At 43.4% G+C, this 16493-nt stretch overlaps 1 protein-coding gene across 1 annotated transcript in view; it reads right to left on the minus strand.

Annotated features, from left to right (window-relative positions):
• The window catches only part of TMEM154 (transmembrane protein 154), an 81617-nt gene that overhangs the window by 38318 nt on the left and 26806 nt on the right, over positions 1-16493 (minus strand). Inside the window, exon 3 of the mRNA XM_077279354.1 lies at positions 3461-3488. Within this exon, the coding sequence (XP_077135469.1) occupies positions 3461-3488 (28 nt within the window). The remainder of the gene's footprint in view (positions 1-3460; positions 3489-16493) is intronic.

Below are 16493 nucleotides of genomic sequence, written 5' to 3' on the forward strand. Positions count from 1 at the left end.
ATGATAATGAGCCATTCAAAAATGGAAAAGGAAGAGGGGACGAAAGAATGGAAAAACGGATGGAAAAAGAAACTGGAAAGGATGACTTTAATATGGACAAAAATGTAGTGGTTCTTAATCCTACCATGTTATCTAAGGAACAATATGAGGCACTTTCCAAAGGGCTAAATTTTGTTCCAGATCAAACTTTTGACTTATTTCAGATTTATTTGATGTTAACAAATTTTCAAGAAATTTTACAACCAAGAGACATTTTTTTCAGAGAACAACAATTGTGTTACAAGAATTAGAATAGTAAAATAATGGTGAAGGAAATAGGATTTGATTAGTGTCAATTTAAAAAATCCCTATTATTAACCGCTCTAAAAAAAAATCAAGGAGTACTGCAATTGATATACTACAAATGATAGTTGAAAAGTAACATTAATTTATACAGTAAAGTTAATAAAAAAACAAAACTAGTAGTGATCATGAATAAAGAAATGTGTGCAAGACAGGTATATAAAATTCTTGATAATAACAGGACATACAAAAAGTTAACTGAAAATCCTACATGTAAAAAAACTCTTCACAACCTAATAGAAAAAGGAGGGAAATTACATATCTTTAGTATACAAGAAAAATAATTGATTATAACGGAATATCCAGCAACTTCCTGTCTTCCATGGACAACCCAAAATTCACAAATAGATGTTTCCTCCACCACCACATCCCATTATAGCATGGATTGGGTCCCTTAATGAAGGGTTAAGCTCGTGGGTAGGTGATCACTTGTGTTTGTTGGTACAAATAACTCCCAGTTTCATAAAAGATACAACTGTGTTGAGAACTATGAACCACATCAAGTGGGATAAATAATGTGTATTTATAGCCTGTGACGTCATTAATCTGTACTCGTGTATGCCTCACCATCTTGCACTGCAGGCAGTGGAGTATCATTTAAACAGTTTTAGTACTTATAAGATTTAAAATATTTTATTGTAATGGCAGTGGGGTATTTATTGACACCCATTTTCTTTTAGTCTGATAGGGAATATTTTTTACAAACAAAGGGAGCCCCAGTGAGGTCTATAGTCACGCCTTCCTTAGCTAAATTGTTTCCTGGTGGGAAAAATGTCATGTTTATTCTGATGTAAACCCATTTGGAGATCAGTTGATGTGGCATGGCCGCTATGTTGATGACATCCTTTTTATATGGAGAGGGACATAGTGGCCATACCTAAATTCATTAATTATCTGAATATGAATTATGTTAATTTTAAATTCACTGCTTCCTACTCTGATAAAACTATGCTACTTCTAGACATTGAATTGTCAGGAGATGTAGATTTGGGAGTTGTTCATACATCCATGTTCAGAAAATCAGTCAGTGGTAACTTCCTGCTGCAAGCAGACATCGGCCACCCAGCTCATACAATGAGAGCAATCCCCGATAGGAAATTTTTGTGAGCAAAATGGATTTGTTCAGGGAAGAAACATTTTGGAAAGGAAAGTGTCCTCCGGTCACTGAAGCTGCGTCCCTGCAGGGCTAAACTACCTGACCTCAGCACCATGGGAAAATGTCAGTGATGAGGTCAGTGCAGGTCAAGCTCAGTAACTTCACCACCGATCACGGTGAGAAATTCTCACGGCAGCAGCTCATTCACCAGTGGTTCTCAGCCTCTGGTGCATCTTGGCACCGTCCAGGTTGAAAATTATTAATCCTCCAGACATGGATTGTGGCGTGGGACAGAACGACCGACAGGTGAGGGATATTTTTGTTTTTTTATTTTAGTTTTATTACAGGAGAACGAGGTGAGTATAACTGTGTTTGTTATTTTTAATTAAAATGGAAAACTGTGTTTAGTCTTCTTTCTACTAAAGGACTTTATTCTGGCTGTGTATTTACCATATAACTATAGGATTAGTAATCGATAGGTGTCTTATAGACGCCTCTCCATTAGTAATCTGTGGTCTTTCTTGATGTCACCTGACAATACAAAGGTGACATCAACCCTACAAATATGAACCCCATCTGCCAGCGATACAGGGCAAGGAGGAAGATCTGGGTAAGGCACCAGATGCGCATTTTCTGGGCTATATCCATGGCCCCTTACTAGCCTAAGAACACCAGCCCTCAGCTGTCTGCTTTAGCAAGGCTGGTTGTCAAAAATGGGGGTGACCCCACACCGTTTTTTTAAAGGATTAATTTAAATAATTAAAAATAAGGTGTGGGGACCCCTCTATTCTTAATAACCAGCCTTGCTGAAGCTGACGGTTGCAGCCCCCAGCTGTGAGTTTTGCCTGGCTGGTTATCAAAAATACAGGGCAACACAGGCAGGTTTTTTTAATTATTTATTTACAGCTCAGGAGAGGCTGATGAATACTCCCATACGCAGCTCCTGCTCTCACTGTTATTAGCGGCAGCAGGTGTCAGTTGATGGGAGCTGTAGTCCCATCAAGCCGACACCAGTGACCGGAGGTAAGCTTCATACCTCCGGTCACAGCTGAGCGCTCACGCTGCCTTTTGACAGCGTGGGAACCGCGGCTCTCTGACTGGTGGGGATAATTTCTCCGCCGATCAGAAGCGCTATGCAGGTGGTTCCCACACTGTCACACAGGGTGGGAAACACAGGCTTTTGTGCTGTGTGTGTTCGGCTATATTCGGCAATTAAATGGGCAAATATTGCAAATTTGGCAATCGTGAGCTGAACTCAATATCGAAATATTCGCTCATCTCTAGTCATAAATAAAAAGATCAAAAAGAATTGGTCCCAACACAGGTCACTGATGTCACATCGACAGCCCTGCAGACAATGACAGACACCAGGTGCAGTGGCGGAGACTCAGCACTGGACCCGGGGAGGGTGAATAAAGGTTAGTTTGTTTTTTAAGGTTGAGGTTTTTTGTAACTAGAAAACCCGTTTAAGTAATTCTGAAAGATTCATGAGAAATAGGACAGTAAAGTAATAACAGTAGCAGTAGGCAGTGACAGACCACTCATGTGCTATGGGGCCTGAGAGGTGAAGAGCCCATTATCCTACCTTAGCTTTTGTTTTCTCTTACACCATTGATTACATATTTTTTCAAAAAACATTAAAAGCTAAACTACAAGGTTAGATTTGTATCCTTTTTTGGAACATTGCTTTGTCTATGATATTTATTTTTATGTTTATTCGCTTGCTTTAATTTACAGCATACATTTATGGTTTATGTTCTGATTATATTAGCTACAATCATTGTTTTTAATTTTTTGGGGGGTGGAGAGGTTACAATTGAAACTTTTGCAATGGGACCCTATAATGTCTATGTCCTCCCCTGAACAATGCTACTACAAAAATGTGAACTCTGCAGCCCAACATAAGTCTCCTGGCCATGGGATCAATTCCAGTTCTGTCTTATAGAATATATGCGGGTGGATTACACAATGCGGCAGTGCAGACAATCACTACATCCTCCAGAGTTGTTTATAAAAGCTTACCTTTTTACATCTTCATCTCCTGGCAAATCTAAAAATGTTAACAAAGAAAATTAATAATTAAAGGGAGACCAAAAAGATACATTTGAAAATGTACATATTTATATTGTGTATATATATCTTAATTGAACTTATACAGAAAAGCAGCAGAAGGGGAAAAAAAACAACTTAGAATGAAACAATGAAGTAAATGGCGACAGTGAGCATTAGGCCGGAGTCACACGAGTGTCATGTGAGTACAATCCGATTTTTTGCACTCCTAGCATTGACATCCGAATGCAGTGCGATTGCTATCCAATTACAATGCGATTTTAACATACAGCAATTCTCTATGTCATTTACACATAGTTTTCAAAGGAAATATTCATCAAAACACATACACACATAAACTCTTAGGCTTGGCGGATTGCACTAAATAAAATAAATAATAAAGTGCAATCGCAACCCGGGGTCCACTGTGCAGAGATGTTAAACTGCTGCTACTGAGGAATGACGGAACACACGGCGAGCGATTACTTGTATACACTGGGTTAACGCCACTCAGTGTGAACAGGAAGCTGAGTTCCAAGCTCTGTTACTCCACAGGAAGGAATACCACAAACGAGGACTAAGTGCTCTGTCCTGTTAAACGTCACAAGACAAGCACATGAACTGAACTCGCACTGCACCTGAGCTGTGTCAATCGCACACAGAATCAAAACAGATGCTGAGCTTAATACCCTGACTAGTGTTGAGCTTGTTCTGAAACTCTACTGTGCTAACCGCACACATGTAGGTAAATGCTAAGCCAAGCGGCTAATTGCCCCCACTGATGCTAGCTGCCTGCCGACGTGTACAGTCCCAAAGCTAGACAGACATACGACACTTGTATACAGAGTGGTAGGGTCTATACTCACATAGCCACACACAAAAGATACTAGGGTGCCATTGGGGGTCTTTTATGCAAAAGGCTCCACCCCAAACACTCACGCCCAGTCGGCTGAGTCATCGACCGCGGACCAATCCGAACCTGCCACAGCACCAGAGCCGGAGACGTCCAACCACCAATAGGAAGACGCCCCACCTCAGACATGCTCAGTAAGGTGATTTCTGGATTTATAATCCAGACCGTCAGGTCACCGCTGCCTATCACTGGTTATGCAATGGGAATGTGGGAAACCACATAAGAAACGACCAAACTGGGTATTAATGCAACAAAATCTTTATTGAAAATAACCACAAATAAGTAAAACGCTTAATAAGGCTCAGGACAGAGAATGGAACAAGGTGCTAAAATGGTGGCTGTACACCTATAGAATGGCCACCATGTATAGAAACCGTGCGGACCCGAGCCCAACAGCTACCCACTCCAATTACCATCCAGTCAATATCCTATACATTATAACCCCATGGTCATCTAAGACCGTGCAACTCCAACTATCTATGCCTGGAAACCAGGACTAATCACCGCAATAGCGGTCGGGAGTGTACCTGTAAGCAGGGGGATGTGGAGGAGGAAGCCAGGACCGGTCACCGCACGGACACCCGACGCGCGTTTCGGAGCGGAAGCTCCTTCGTCAGGGGGCGTGTCGGCTCACTCCGGAAGCGGGGTTTAAATATGTGTGTCTCCTTGATTGCCGGGACGAAGGCCGGATGTGACGCAGGCGTCGCCATGGACACGGCGGCGCCGGGCGGCGGCGGCGTCATGTGGGAGGCCGCCACACCATGGCAACCATCACAACATGGAGACGCCGCAAGCCGCCCAGAGCAGCCGAAGCCAGGCGCGCACGCGTGCAGACCACGCCAGGGCAATCAAGGGGCACCTTCATAAGATATACAGTAACAATACTTAAAGGGACCTCCCTATCTTTAGATGTATGCATGTAGCCTCAGAAAACAGAAAGAAAAGGGAAAATAAATGTGGGGAAGAAGAAGCTAAAACCTAGTGGCCTGCACCATTAGGAATGTATATATAAATACAAAAGAAAAAAATATAAAACAAAGAACCATACCACATAAATACCCATGCTAAAAGTGACTCTAGACTGATGACACATATGTATGCTAACTCTAATAGTATAACCGTTTACAATTATATATTGTGAAACATTACAAAATATGTGTCAAACACGAGGCAAAAAAATACAAAACAAACCCCATAACAGAGAAATGCAACATATATAAATATATACATATATATAAGAGATACTATAGCACTATTTCTTAAGGCCACTGTTTCCATCAAATAGCGGTCTTCATTCGCTTGACTCTCAAATTCAACGAAGACCAAGGACGCAACGTCCCTTTGCAGCGACATCACGCATGGCCAAATGCTAACGTATCTAAATAATAAAAAATTAAAAAGTTAAAATCAAACATAGTGGCCATAAAACAGGGGACAAACCACCCCAATTAGAGTACTGATTAAATGAGAGATCACAGAAAAGGTGCAAAGCTGATAGTTTCATTTAACCCATGGGGGTGGATGGTATTCAAGGTCCACATCCATCGTGTTTCGAGTTGTGCCAAACGTTGGGAGATGTTGCCCCCCCTGATGCCCGGTTCAAGCATGTCTATCCCTTTCACCCGTAGGCCCTTACTGTCACAACCGTGATGGGACCTAAAGTGCCTGGGTATTGTTTTTAATGTGCTAGGATCAAGTGCAGTAACAGCTGCTTCTATACCAAGCACATGTTCCCGCACCCTTATTTTAAGCTGACGAGTTGTCAGCCCCACATATATCAGGGGACAGGGGCAAACCGCGTAATAGATCACATTTTTGGATACACAGGTAATAGACTTCGTAATTTTAAAGCTCTTTTGTCCTGATGAATCGGTGAACGTGTCGTCTCGAGAGATATTGCAGCATGCAACACAATGCCCACACGTTCGACAGCCACCCCTGGGTAAATGACGTGGATCATTCAAAAATGTCCTTGGAGAATACTCAACAAAGTGGCTGCGGACTAAGTGGTCACGCATGTTTTTAGACCTCCTAAATGTAATGGACGGTCGGCTGGGCAATAGTTTTAACAGTGTTGCATCTGTTCTAAGTATCTTTCTAGACAAGAGAGACAGTGGCTAAAACAGCTTCGGGACCTTCCTGGGGTTGTGATCAAGCCGGCGGACAAGGGGGGTAACATTGTATTATGGCCGCAAGCCATGTATGTGAAAGAGGCTATGCGTCAGCTACTGAACCCTACGTGCTACAAAAAATTGACGTTCAACCCCTTGTCCGCCTACTGCTCACAACTCAGGGGGATACTTGATAAAGGTGTAGAGGATCGTGTCATTTCTAGAGAATTATACACAGCACTTGTGGTGACTGAACCAACAGTACCAACTTTTTATCTACTTCCTAAGACACATAAGGATATGGTTACACCACCAGGACGCCCCATTGTGTCAGGTAATGGTAGTTACTTAGAAAGGGTAAACAAGTGGATTGACTCGGTCTTACAACCGTTGGTGGAGGAGCTCCCCTCGTTTTTGAAGGACACAAATCAATTATTAAAAAGGGTGGATGATCTACACTTGGGGGCGGACACGGTGATGGGGGCGATAGATGTGGAATCATTGTACACGAGTATCCGCCACTGTGATGGTCTGGCTGCCACCCGGTTCTTTCTGTCCACATCTAGTTTGTCCCCTGATTTTGTTTCCTTTTTTTTAGAGGTACTCAGTTTCGCTCTTACGCACAATTTTTTCACCTTTAGGGGGTCCTTCTTCCTGCAGCTCCAGGGAGCAGCCATGGGGGCGGCCTTTGCGCCCTCCTATGCCAATCTGTTCCTGGGGCTGTGGGAGAGGGACCTCCTTTTGTCAGAGGGTCTGTCGTCTATGGAGCGCGTCCTTCTATGGGCGCGCTACATCGACGACATTCTCATTATCTGGCAGGGTGACAGTCAGTCCTTTTTTGAATTGGTGACCACTTTAAATAAGAATTCTTGTAATATAAGGCTGACAGCGACATGTGATAGATCAAACATTGAGTTCCTAGATGTGAAATTACAAAGAGATAGTTCGGATACAGTGCAAACTACTATCTATCGAAAACCTACTGCTTCAAATATGCTGCTCCATGCGACCTCTTCACACCCCACTCATATGGTACGTGCTGTCCCTATTGGGCAGTTTTTACGCCTACGCCGTTTATGTTCTACTGATTCGGATTTTGAATCACAGGCAAGGGACCTTTGGTCACGTTTCAAAGACAGGGGTTACAGCAATCGGTCCATTAAGCGAGCATATTTAAGGGCTAAACATAGCAAAAGGAGTGTCTTGCTTTATGGTGGCCAGATTTGTGGTAGCACTTCTGAAGCAGTAAGATTTGTCACCAAATACAATTCAAGGGCGGGAGCAATTAGACAGGCATTGGAACGAGCATGGCCGATACTTAGAACAGATGCAACACTGTTAAAACTATTGCCCAGCCGACCGTCCATTACATTTAGGAGGTCTAAAAACATGCGTGACCACTTAGTCCGCAGCCACTTTGTTGAGTATTCTCCAAGGACATTTTTGAATGATCCACGTCATTTACCCAGGGGTGGCTGTCGAACGTGTGGGCATTGTGTTGCATGCTGCAATATCTCTCGAGACGACACGTTCACCGATTCATCAGGACAAAAGAGCTTTAAAATTACGAAGTCTATTACCTGTGTATCCAAAAATGTGATCTATTACGCGGTTTGCCCCTGTCCCCTGATATATGTGGGGCTGACAACTCGTCAGCTTAAAATAAGGGTGCGGGAACATGTGCTTGGTATAGAAGCAGCTGTTACTGCACTTGATCCTAGCACATTAAAAACAATACCCAGGCACTTTAGGTCCCATCACGGTTGTGACAGTAAGGGCCTACGGGTGAAAGGGATAGACATGCTTGAACCGGGCATCAGGGGGGGCAACATCTCCCAACGTTTGGCACAACTCGAAACACGATGGATGTGGACCTTGAATACCATCCACCCCCATTGGGTTAAATGAAACTATCAGCTTTGCACCTTTTCTGTGATCTCTCATTTAATCAGTACTCTAATTGGGGTGGTTTGTCCCCTGTTTTATGGCCACTATGTTTGATTTTAACTTTTTAATTTTTTATTATTTAGATACGTTAGCATTTGGCCATGCGTGATGTCGCTGCAAAGGGACGTTGCGTCCTTGGTCTTCGTTGAATTTGAGAGTCAAGCGAATGAAGACCGCTATTTGATGGAAACAGTGGCCTTAAGAAATAGTGCTATAGTATCTCTTATATATATGTATATATTTATATATGTTGCATTTCTCTGTTATGGGGTTTGTTTTGTATTTTTTTGCCTCGTGTTTGACACATATTTTGTAATGTTTCACAATATATAATTGTAAACGGTTATACTATTAGAGTTAGCATACATATGTGTCATCAGTCTAGAGTCACTTTTAGCATGGGTATTTATGTGGTATGGTTCTTTGTTTTATATTTTTTTCTTTTGTATTTATATATACATTCCTAATGGTGCAGGCCACTAGGTTTTAGCTTCTTCTTCCCCACATTTATTTTCCCTTTTCTTTCTGTTTTCTGAGGCTACATGCATACATCTAAAGATAGGGAGGTCCCTTTAAGTATTGTTACTGTATATCTTATGAAGGTGCCCCTTGATTGCCCTGGCGTGGTCTGCACGCGTGCGCGCCTGGCTTCGGCTGCTCTGGGCGGCTTGCGGCGTCTCCATGTTGTGATGGTTGCCATGGTGTGGCGGCCTCCCACATGACGCCGCCGCCGCCCGGCGCCGCCGTGTCCATGGCGACGCCTGCGTCACATCCGGCCTTCGTCCCGGCAATCAAGGAGACACACATATTTAAACCCCGCTTCCGGAGTGAGCCGACACGCCCCCTGACGAAGGAGCTTCCGCTCCGAAACGCGCGTCGGGTGTCCGTGCGGTGACCGGTCCTGGCTTCCTCCTCCACATCCCCCTGCTTACAGGTACACTCCCGACCGCTATTGCGGTGATTAGTCCTGGTTTCCAGGCATAGATAGTTGGAGTTGCACGGTCTTAGATGACCATGGGGTTATAATGTATAGGATATTGACTGGATGGTAATTGGAGTGGGTAGCTGTTGGGCTCGGGTCCGCACGGTTTCTATACATGGTGGCCATTCTATAGGTGTACAGCCACCATTTTAGCACCTTGTTCCATTCTCTGTCCTGAGCCTTATTAAGCGTTTTACTTATTTGTGGTTATTTTCAATAAAGATTTTGTTGCATTAATACCCAGTTTGGTCGTTTCTTATGTGGTTTCCCACATTCCCATTGCATTCAAAGTTTTACGGCTGGGCGTATATATATCCAGTATAGGCAATGTTAATATCTATGGAATTTTGACAATGTTGCTATGTAATACCTTTATTTCTTTACTATCACTGGTTACCATAGACTTGGCTGGATGGCCAGCAGTAACCAAACGAACACCACAAGCCTGAGTAAGACGCTGGGACCGACGTCTATGCTCAGCAGCACCCGCAGCGGCCGAACCTGAACGGGAGATCGCAGAGGCAGATAAGGCTTGGGATCTATCCCGTGCAGCAGGAGAATCCCAACACCTAACACACACATTACTTATATATATATATATATATATATATTAGATAGATAGATAGATAGATAGATAGATAGATAGATAGATAGATAGATAGATAGATAGATAGAATAAAAGCCGGAAATTCATGTGCCATATACAGTAAAATCACAGAGTGACAAGTTAGGATAGAATAGATACACAGTATATACACAGGATAGGTAGATATATAGATGTCAGTGTCATATATATATATATACAGTACAGACCAAAAGTTTGGATACACCTCATTTAAAGATTTTTCTGTATTTTCATGACTATGAAACTGGTACATTCACACTGAAGGCATCAAACCTATGAATTAACACATGTGAAATTATATACTTAACAAAAAAGTGTGAAACAGCTGAAATTATGTCTTATATTCTAGGTTCTTCAAAGTAGCCACCTTTTGCTTTGATTACTGTTTTGCACACTCTTGGCATTCTCTTGATGAGCTTCAAGAGGTAGTCACCGGGAATGGTTTTCACTTCACAGGTGTGCTGGGTCAGGTTTAATAAGTGGGATTTCTTGCCTTATAAATGGTGTTGGGACCATCAGTTGTGTTGTGCAGAAGTCTGGTGGATACACAGCTGATAGTCCTACTGAATAGACTGTTAGAATTTGCATTATGGCAAGAAAAAAGCAGCTAAGTAAAGAGTAGCCATCATTACTTTAAGAAATGAAGGTCAGTCAGTCCAAAAAATTGGGACAAATTTGAAAGTGTCCCCAAGTGCAGAGGCAAAAACCATCAAGCGCTACAAAGAAACTGGCTCACATGAGGACCGCCCCAGGAAAGGAAGACCAAGAGTCACCTCTGCTTCTGAGGATAAGTTTATCCAAGTCACCAGCCTCAGAAATCGCAGGTTAACAGCAGCTCAGATTAGAGACCAGGTCAATGCCACACAGAGTTCTAGCAGCAGACACATCTCTACAACAACTGTTAAGAGGAGACTTTGTGCAGCAGGCCTTCATGGTAAAATAACTGCTAGGAAACCACTGCAACGGACAGGCAACAAGCAGAAGAGACTTGTTTCGGCTAAAGAACACAAGGAATGGACATGCTTTGGTTTGATGAGTCCAAATTTGAGATCTTTGGTTCCAACCACCGTGTCTTTGTGCGATGCAGAAAAGGTGAACAGATGGACTCTACATGCCTGGTTCCCACCGTGAAGCATGGAGGTGGAGGTGTGATGGTTTGGGGGTGCTTTTCTGGTGACACTGTTGGGGAATTATTCAAAATTGAAGGCATACTGAACCAGCATGGCTACCACAGTATTTTGCAGCGGCATGCTATTCCATCCAGTTTGCGTTTAGTTGGACCATCATTTATTTTTCAACAGGACAATGACCCCAAACACACCTCCAGGCTGTGTAAGGGCTATTTGACAAAGAAGGAGAGTGATAGGGTGCTATGCCAGATGACCTGGCCTCCACAGTCACCAGACCTGAACCCAATTGAGATGGTTTGGGGTGAGCTGGACCGCAGAGTGAAGGCAAAAGGGCCAACAAGTGCTAATCATCTCTGGGAACTCCTCCAAGATTGTTGGAAGACCATTCCCGGTGACTACCTCTTGAAGCTCATCAAGAGAATGCCAAAAGTGTGCAAAGCAGTCATCAAAGCAAAATGTAAGGATTCTGGACTTTCCTGTTGTCTGTTCGCACTGATCCAAGATGGAGTCTTGGATCTCGCCCTGTCATGGAACTTCCTGTCTGTCCTGATTATTTAAGTTCGAGTCTTGTGTTGAGTATTTTGTGCTGCTGGCTCCTGAGCATCTGCCTGTTTGCTGGTTAACTCCCTGCTTCTGCTGCTCACTACTCGGTGGTCTGCCTCACTCCATTCAGCTACCTCTCTTCTCTGGAACTGCTGCAACAGGCTGCGCAGCAGTGGAAGGATCTCCTTTGTTTACAAAACTTTTCCCAGTGTTGTGCCTCTTTGCACAACCACACCAGTTGAGCAAGATTCAAGCTGTGCTTTTCTCTCCAAGAAAAATCTACACATCTACTACGCTTAGATAGCGCTCTCCCTCTTTCTCCCCTCGTCCTCTCTTTTCCAGGACATCATTCACATAACGCACCATCTGTGAACTATTGGACTCCTACTAACAAGTACTGTGCGCACGTGTGAGCAAGTTTTGCTGGACTTCATCATTGAAGTACTGTGTGCATTTGCACTAATAATCTTATTGGACTTCCTCGTTTAAGTGTCTTGTTTGCTTCCACATCATTTCCTTGCTGGACTGGTTCACATTAGCGGTCGTGTTACTCAGTTTGTTGTGATTTTCTATATAGAGCTGAGGACCTCGTTACTATTGCAGGAATATGATATGTACTATGTTTTGTTCGCTATCCTGTTGGCTATTTTTTATATAGAGCTGAGGACCTCGTTTTAATTGCAGAAATATCTGTTAGTTCTGTCTACATTACTGTTTTTGAGTAAATACATCTTTTGCTGCAACTTCGCTCTCAGACTGGCTTTGTCCCATGCTATCAGATTCCGTAGTACCCATATAATTATTACACAAAAGGTGGCTACTTTGAAGAACCTAGAATATAAGACATAATTTCAGTTGTTTCACACTTTTTTGTTAAGTATATAATTCCACATGTGTTAATTCATAGTTTTGATGCCTTCAGTGTGAATGTACAATTTTCATAGTCATGAAAACACAGAAAAATCTTTAAATGAGAAGGTGTGTCCAAACTTTTGGTCTGTACTATATATATAATAGATAGATGGATGAAAAGCTGGCAATTCAGCAGCTGTGTAGTGTAAAATCACAGCAGGAGCCGACAGCATGGAATAGATGGATTACATACAGTAAATACAAATAGAATAGGTAGTGCCAATTCCTGCACTTATCCTTGTTCTTCCCATTTGCCCTATACGGGTGGCAAGTGGAGTGGTGGAGTGAGAGTTGGGGGGGTTGATGTCACCTTTGTAGTGTCAGGTGACATCAAGCCCCGAGGTTAGTAATGGAGAGGCATCAATAAGACGCCCCATTACTAACCCCCATAGTTACACTGTATGAAAACACACACATCCAGAATAAAGTCCTTTAATTGAGTTAATGACACAGACTCCTTTAAGAAATCTTAATTAAACCATACAAACTTGCCCATTCCATCATTCATGGTTGCCATTAATTTAGTGCATTTTTTTTTCTTTTCATTTACAAAATGTGAAATAAAAAATGTAGAAAGCTTTTCCATCTTAAAACTCATCCTACAATGCAGAGAGGAGGAGTTGTTACAGCTCTCCAGAGTTGGGACAAATGTCTGCAGTTACTTTATGTGACTGCTGACTGCAAGCACATGCACTGTCACAATTTTTCAGTATTGCCAATGCGAGCAGGCAGTCAAATCAGCCGACAGTCATTTGTATAATCGGCCAATTCTCTCACATGAGAGAACACATGGCCATCTGACTGCAGCCTTATACCTCACCAGTATCTCCCCTTTTTGCTGTTTCAGCTACAGAACTATCGCCCTGTGATCAGCTGGTGTGGGCTGAAAGCAACCTCTGCTTTGAAGAGATCTTACTTCTTGGGAGGGTATTTTGACAATAAGTTGATCAAATAGTGTCCCCTGTTGGGACTGCTAGGATTCAGCTGTAATTTTTAAGAAAGAGATCAATTTTTAAGTGTCACTAGAGGGATATTGAAGCATTACATGATACCCATTCAAATTCTAGGGGTTATCCCAATATATATTATTTTTTCAACCTCTATGCAGTCTAATAACCGCTCTCACGTACCCTAACAATGCCTTCAGATGGTCCCAGCTCAGTGATGCCCATGTGACCACTGTAATCTCCATGCACAGTTACCTAGTTACTCTTCACCTGCTCGGTGAACTACTAGAGGTCTCCAGAGCAGAGCTGAGAAGGAGAGACACGTCTGGGCTCACTTCAAAGTATGGTGAGGATACCCATTATAAAGGGTTAGCAGGAGTCTACTGAGCATGTGCAGCTTGCAATGAAAAAACTGCCTGGACAGCGAGGCAGGCAGCAGCCTCTGCCATGCGTGTTGTCAGGGAATGATAGCAGGTGCCAGCAATTTTGGAAACTGATTGTATTTCACTATTTTATTTCTTTTAGTATTTTAAGACACTGACCTCTGATTAATATTGTAGGAATAACTCATAAGCTGTCTGTGATTACAGGACAGGTCTTACCCAGGGGGAGGTTCTATTTGTCACCACTCTCTACCATGGTGGATGATGAAGAGCCACAAAGGGAGACCATGTCTATTAAAGGAATTTTCCACTTTTAGAAAATTGGACTCCATACCTATTATGTAAAATAACAAACTCAGATAATACTCCCTCTCCCTGAATCCAGCTTAGGCTCTCTGGTTCTGCTCCCATCTCAGTGTTTTGGTTATAGTGGCGATGTCACATCGACCACTCACATCATCACTGTGGTTCACAACATCTACGTCAGCATGAGCTGCTGAGTTCAGTGACTGGCTGCAGCGGTGATGTGAGCAGTTGATATGACTCTGAAAACACTGAAGCCAAAGCTGTAATGGAGACTCAGAGAGTACTGGACCTGGGGAGGGGAAATTCTGTCTGAAATTGTCATTTTATATAATAGGCTACATTTCAGGTCCACTTTTCTAAACACATAACTCCTAAATGGGGCCCAGAATTTAAAATATGAACAGTCAGCACTGAATGTTATTTTTAGCCTTCTTTGGTGATTGTATTGCTCTTTAAAGGGAATCTCTCACCCCAAAAATTGTATATGAGCTAAGGCCACCGTCATCAGGGGCTTATCTACAGCATTCTGTAATGCTGTAGATAAGCCCCTGATGTAACCTGAAAGATGAGAAAAAGAGGTTATATTATACTCACCCAGGGGGGCGGTCCCGTTGCGGTCCAGGGCCTCCCATCTTCATATGATGACGTCCTCATCTTGTCTTCTTGCCGCAGCTCCGGCACAGGCGTACTTTGTCTGTCCTGTTGAGGGCAGAGCAAAGTACTGCAGTGCGCAGGTGGCGGGAAAAGTCAGAGAGGCCCAGCACCTGAGCACTGCAGTACTTTGCTCTGCCCTCAACAGGACAGACAAAGTACGCCTGCGCCAGAGCCACAGCGTGAAGACAAGAAGAGGACGTCATCGTATGAAGATAGGAGGCCCCGGACTGGACCGCGACACCCATCGGACCGGACCGCCCCTGGTTGAGTATAATCTAACCTGTTTTTTTTACCTTTCAGGTTACATCGGGGGCTTATCTACAGCATTACAGAATGCTGTAGATAAGCCCCTGATGCCGGTGGGCTTAGCTCATATACGATTTTTGGGGTGACACACTCCCTTTAACATAGACCATAAACATTTAGTTACTATTGTGCCATTACTCCTCCTGAAAATCTTAGACTAAATGCAGGAAAAGACAACACACACTGGTGCTCACCACGGAAGGGGGCAGAAGGGTGGTGACAGGAAGAATAGACGGTAGATTGGGCACCCCTAGCTGCTGGAAACACAAAACAGGATCTGTGCCTATCCTGGGAAGGAAATATATACTAAATTGACAGGGTGAGACCGCGCTCAGGGGTGAATACTGCATGGTGATGGGCGGCAAGTTGCTGATATCTAGGTTCGGGGGGTCACCACACCCACAACTGCAACTTTATACCCTGCACGACTGCTGTTAAATGATTATTAGGAATAACGTCAAGAATGCATGTGTGTGTATGCATAAAAACTGTAATACAGAATGGTGCTTACCAAATGTATAGCTGCACTTGTGGTTCCACTGCGGAGCCCAAAGGATTGCCCTAACCGGCGACCGCTGTATCGCCTGTTGCGGCGTTGGTGGGGAGTTCGGGAGCAGGAGGGAGAGTGGCAGCTTGCGCGATACCTGGGAGCCCCGGCCGAAGGCGTCCCTGGTAACCGCGAGGAAAAAGATGGTTGCTAGCGCCGGCTCGCAGGTGCCTATACAGTGGCGTCACTAGAGGTACGGAGCGGCGTTGGGGCCAAAAAAGAACAACTAACCAAGGGATATACCGAGAGACTCATTAATAGATGGGAGTAGATCCAAAGTGGGGGAGATGACTAGCATTCCAGAACAAATAAAAACCCTACCAATTGTTACACAATTTCACACAGGATATAAGAAATTCCAGAGCATCATACGTAAACACTGGGCAATCTTATTAAGGGATAAGGTGGTGGGAGAATTTCTACCACCGCACCCTAAGTTCGTCTACAAGAAAGCCCAAAATTTGGGCAATCTTCTTGCCCCAACAAGTAAACTGGCCCTTAATAAACCAACACTGAACATTAGAGTTCCCCCAAGTTCCAATGTGGGGTTTACACCTTGCGGCAGATGTTTTAGTTGTATCAATACAACGTTCAAGAAAACCCGCCAAGTCCATTTCATGGACAGTAATAATACTAAGACCTTCAGTATTAAAAACAAAATCTCCTGCTTCTCAACGGGGGTTATATATATTATTATTTG

Source organism: Ranitomeya variabilis, chromosome 1 (genome assembly GCF_051348905.1).
Source record: "Ranitomeya variabilis isolate aRanVar5 chromosome 1, aRanVar5.hap1, whole genome shotgun sequence".
NCBI classification, from domain to species: domain Eukaryota; kingdom Metazoa; phylum Chordata; class Amphibia; order Anura; family Dendrobatidae; genus Ranitomeya; species Ranitomeya variabilis.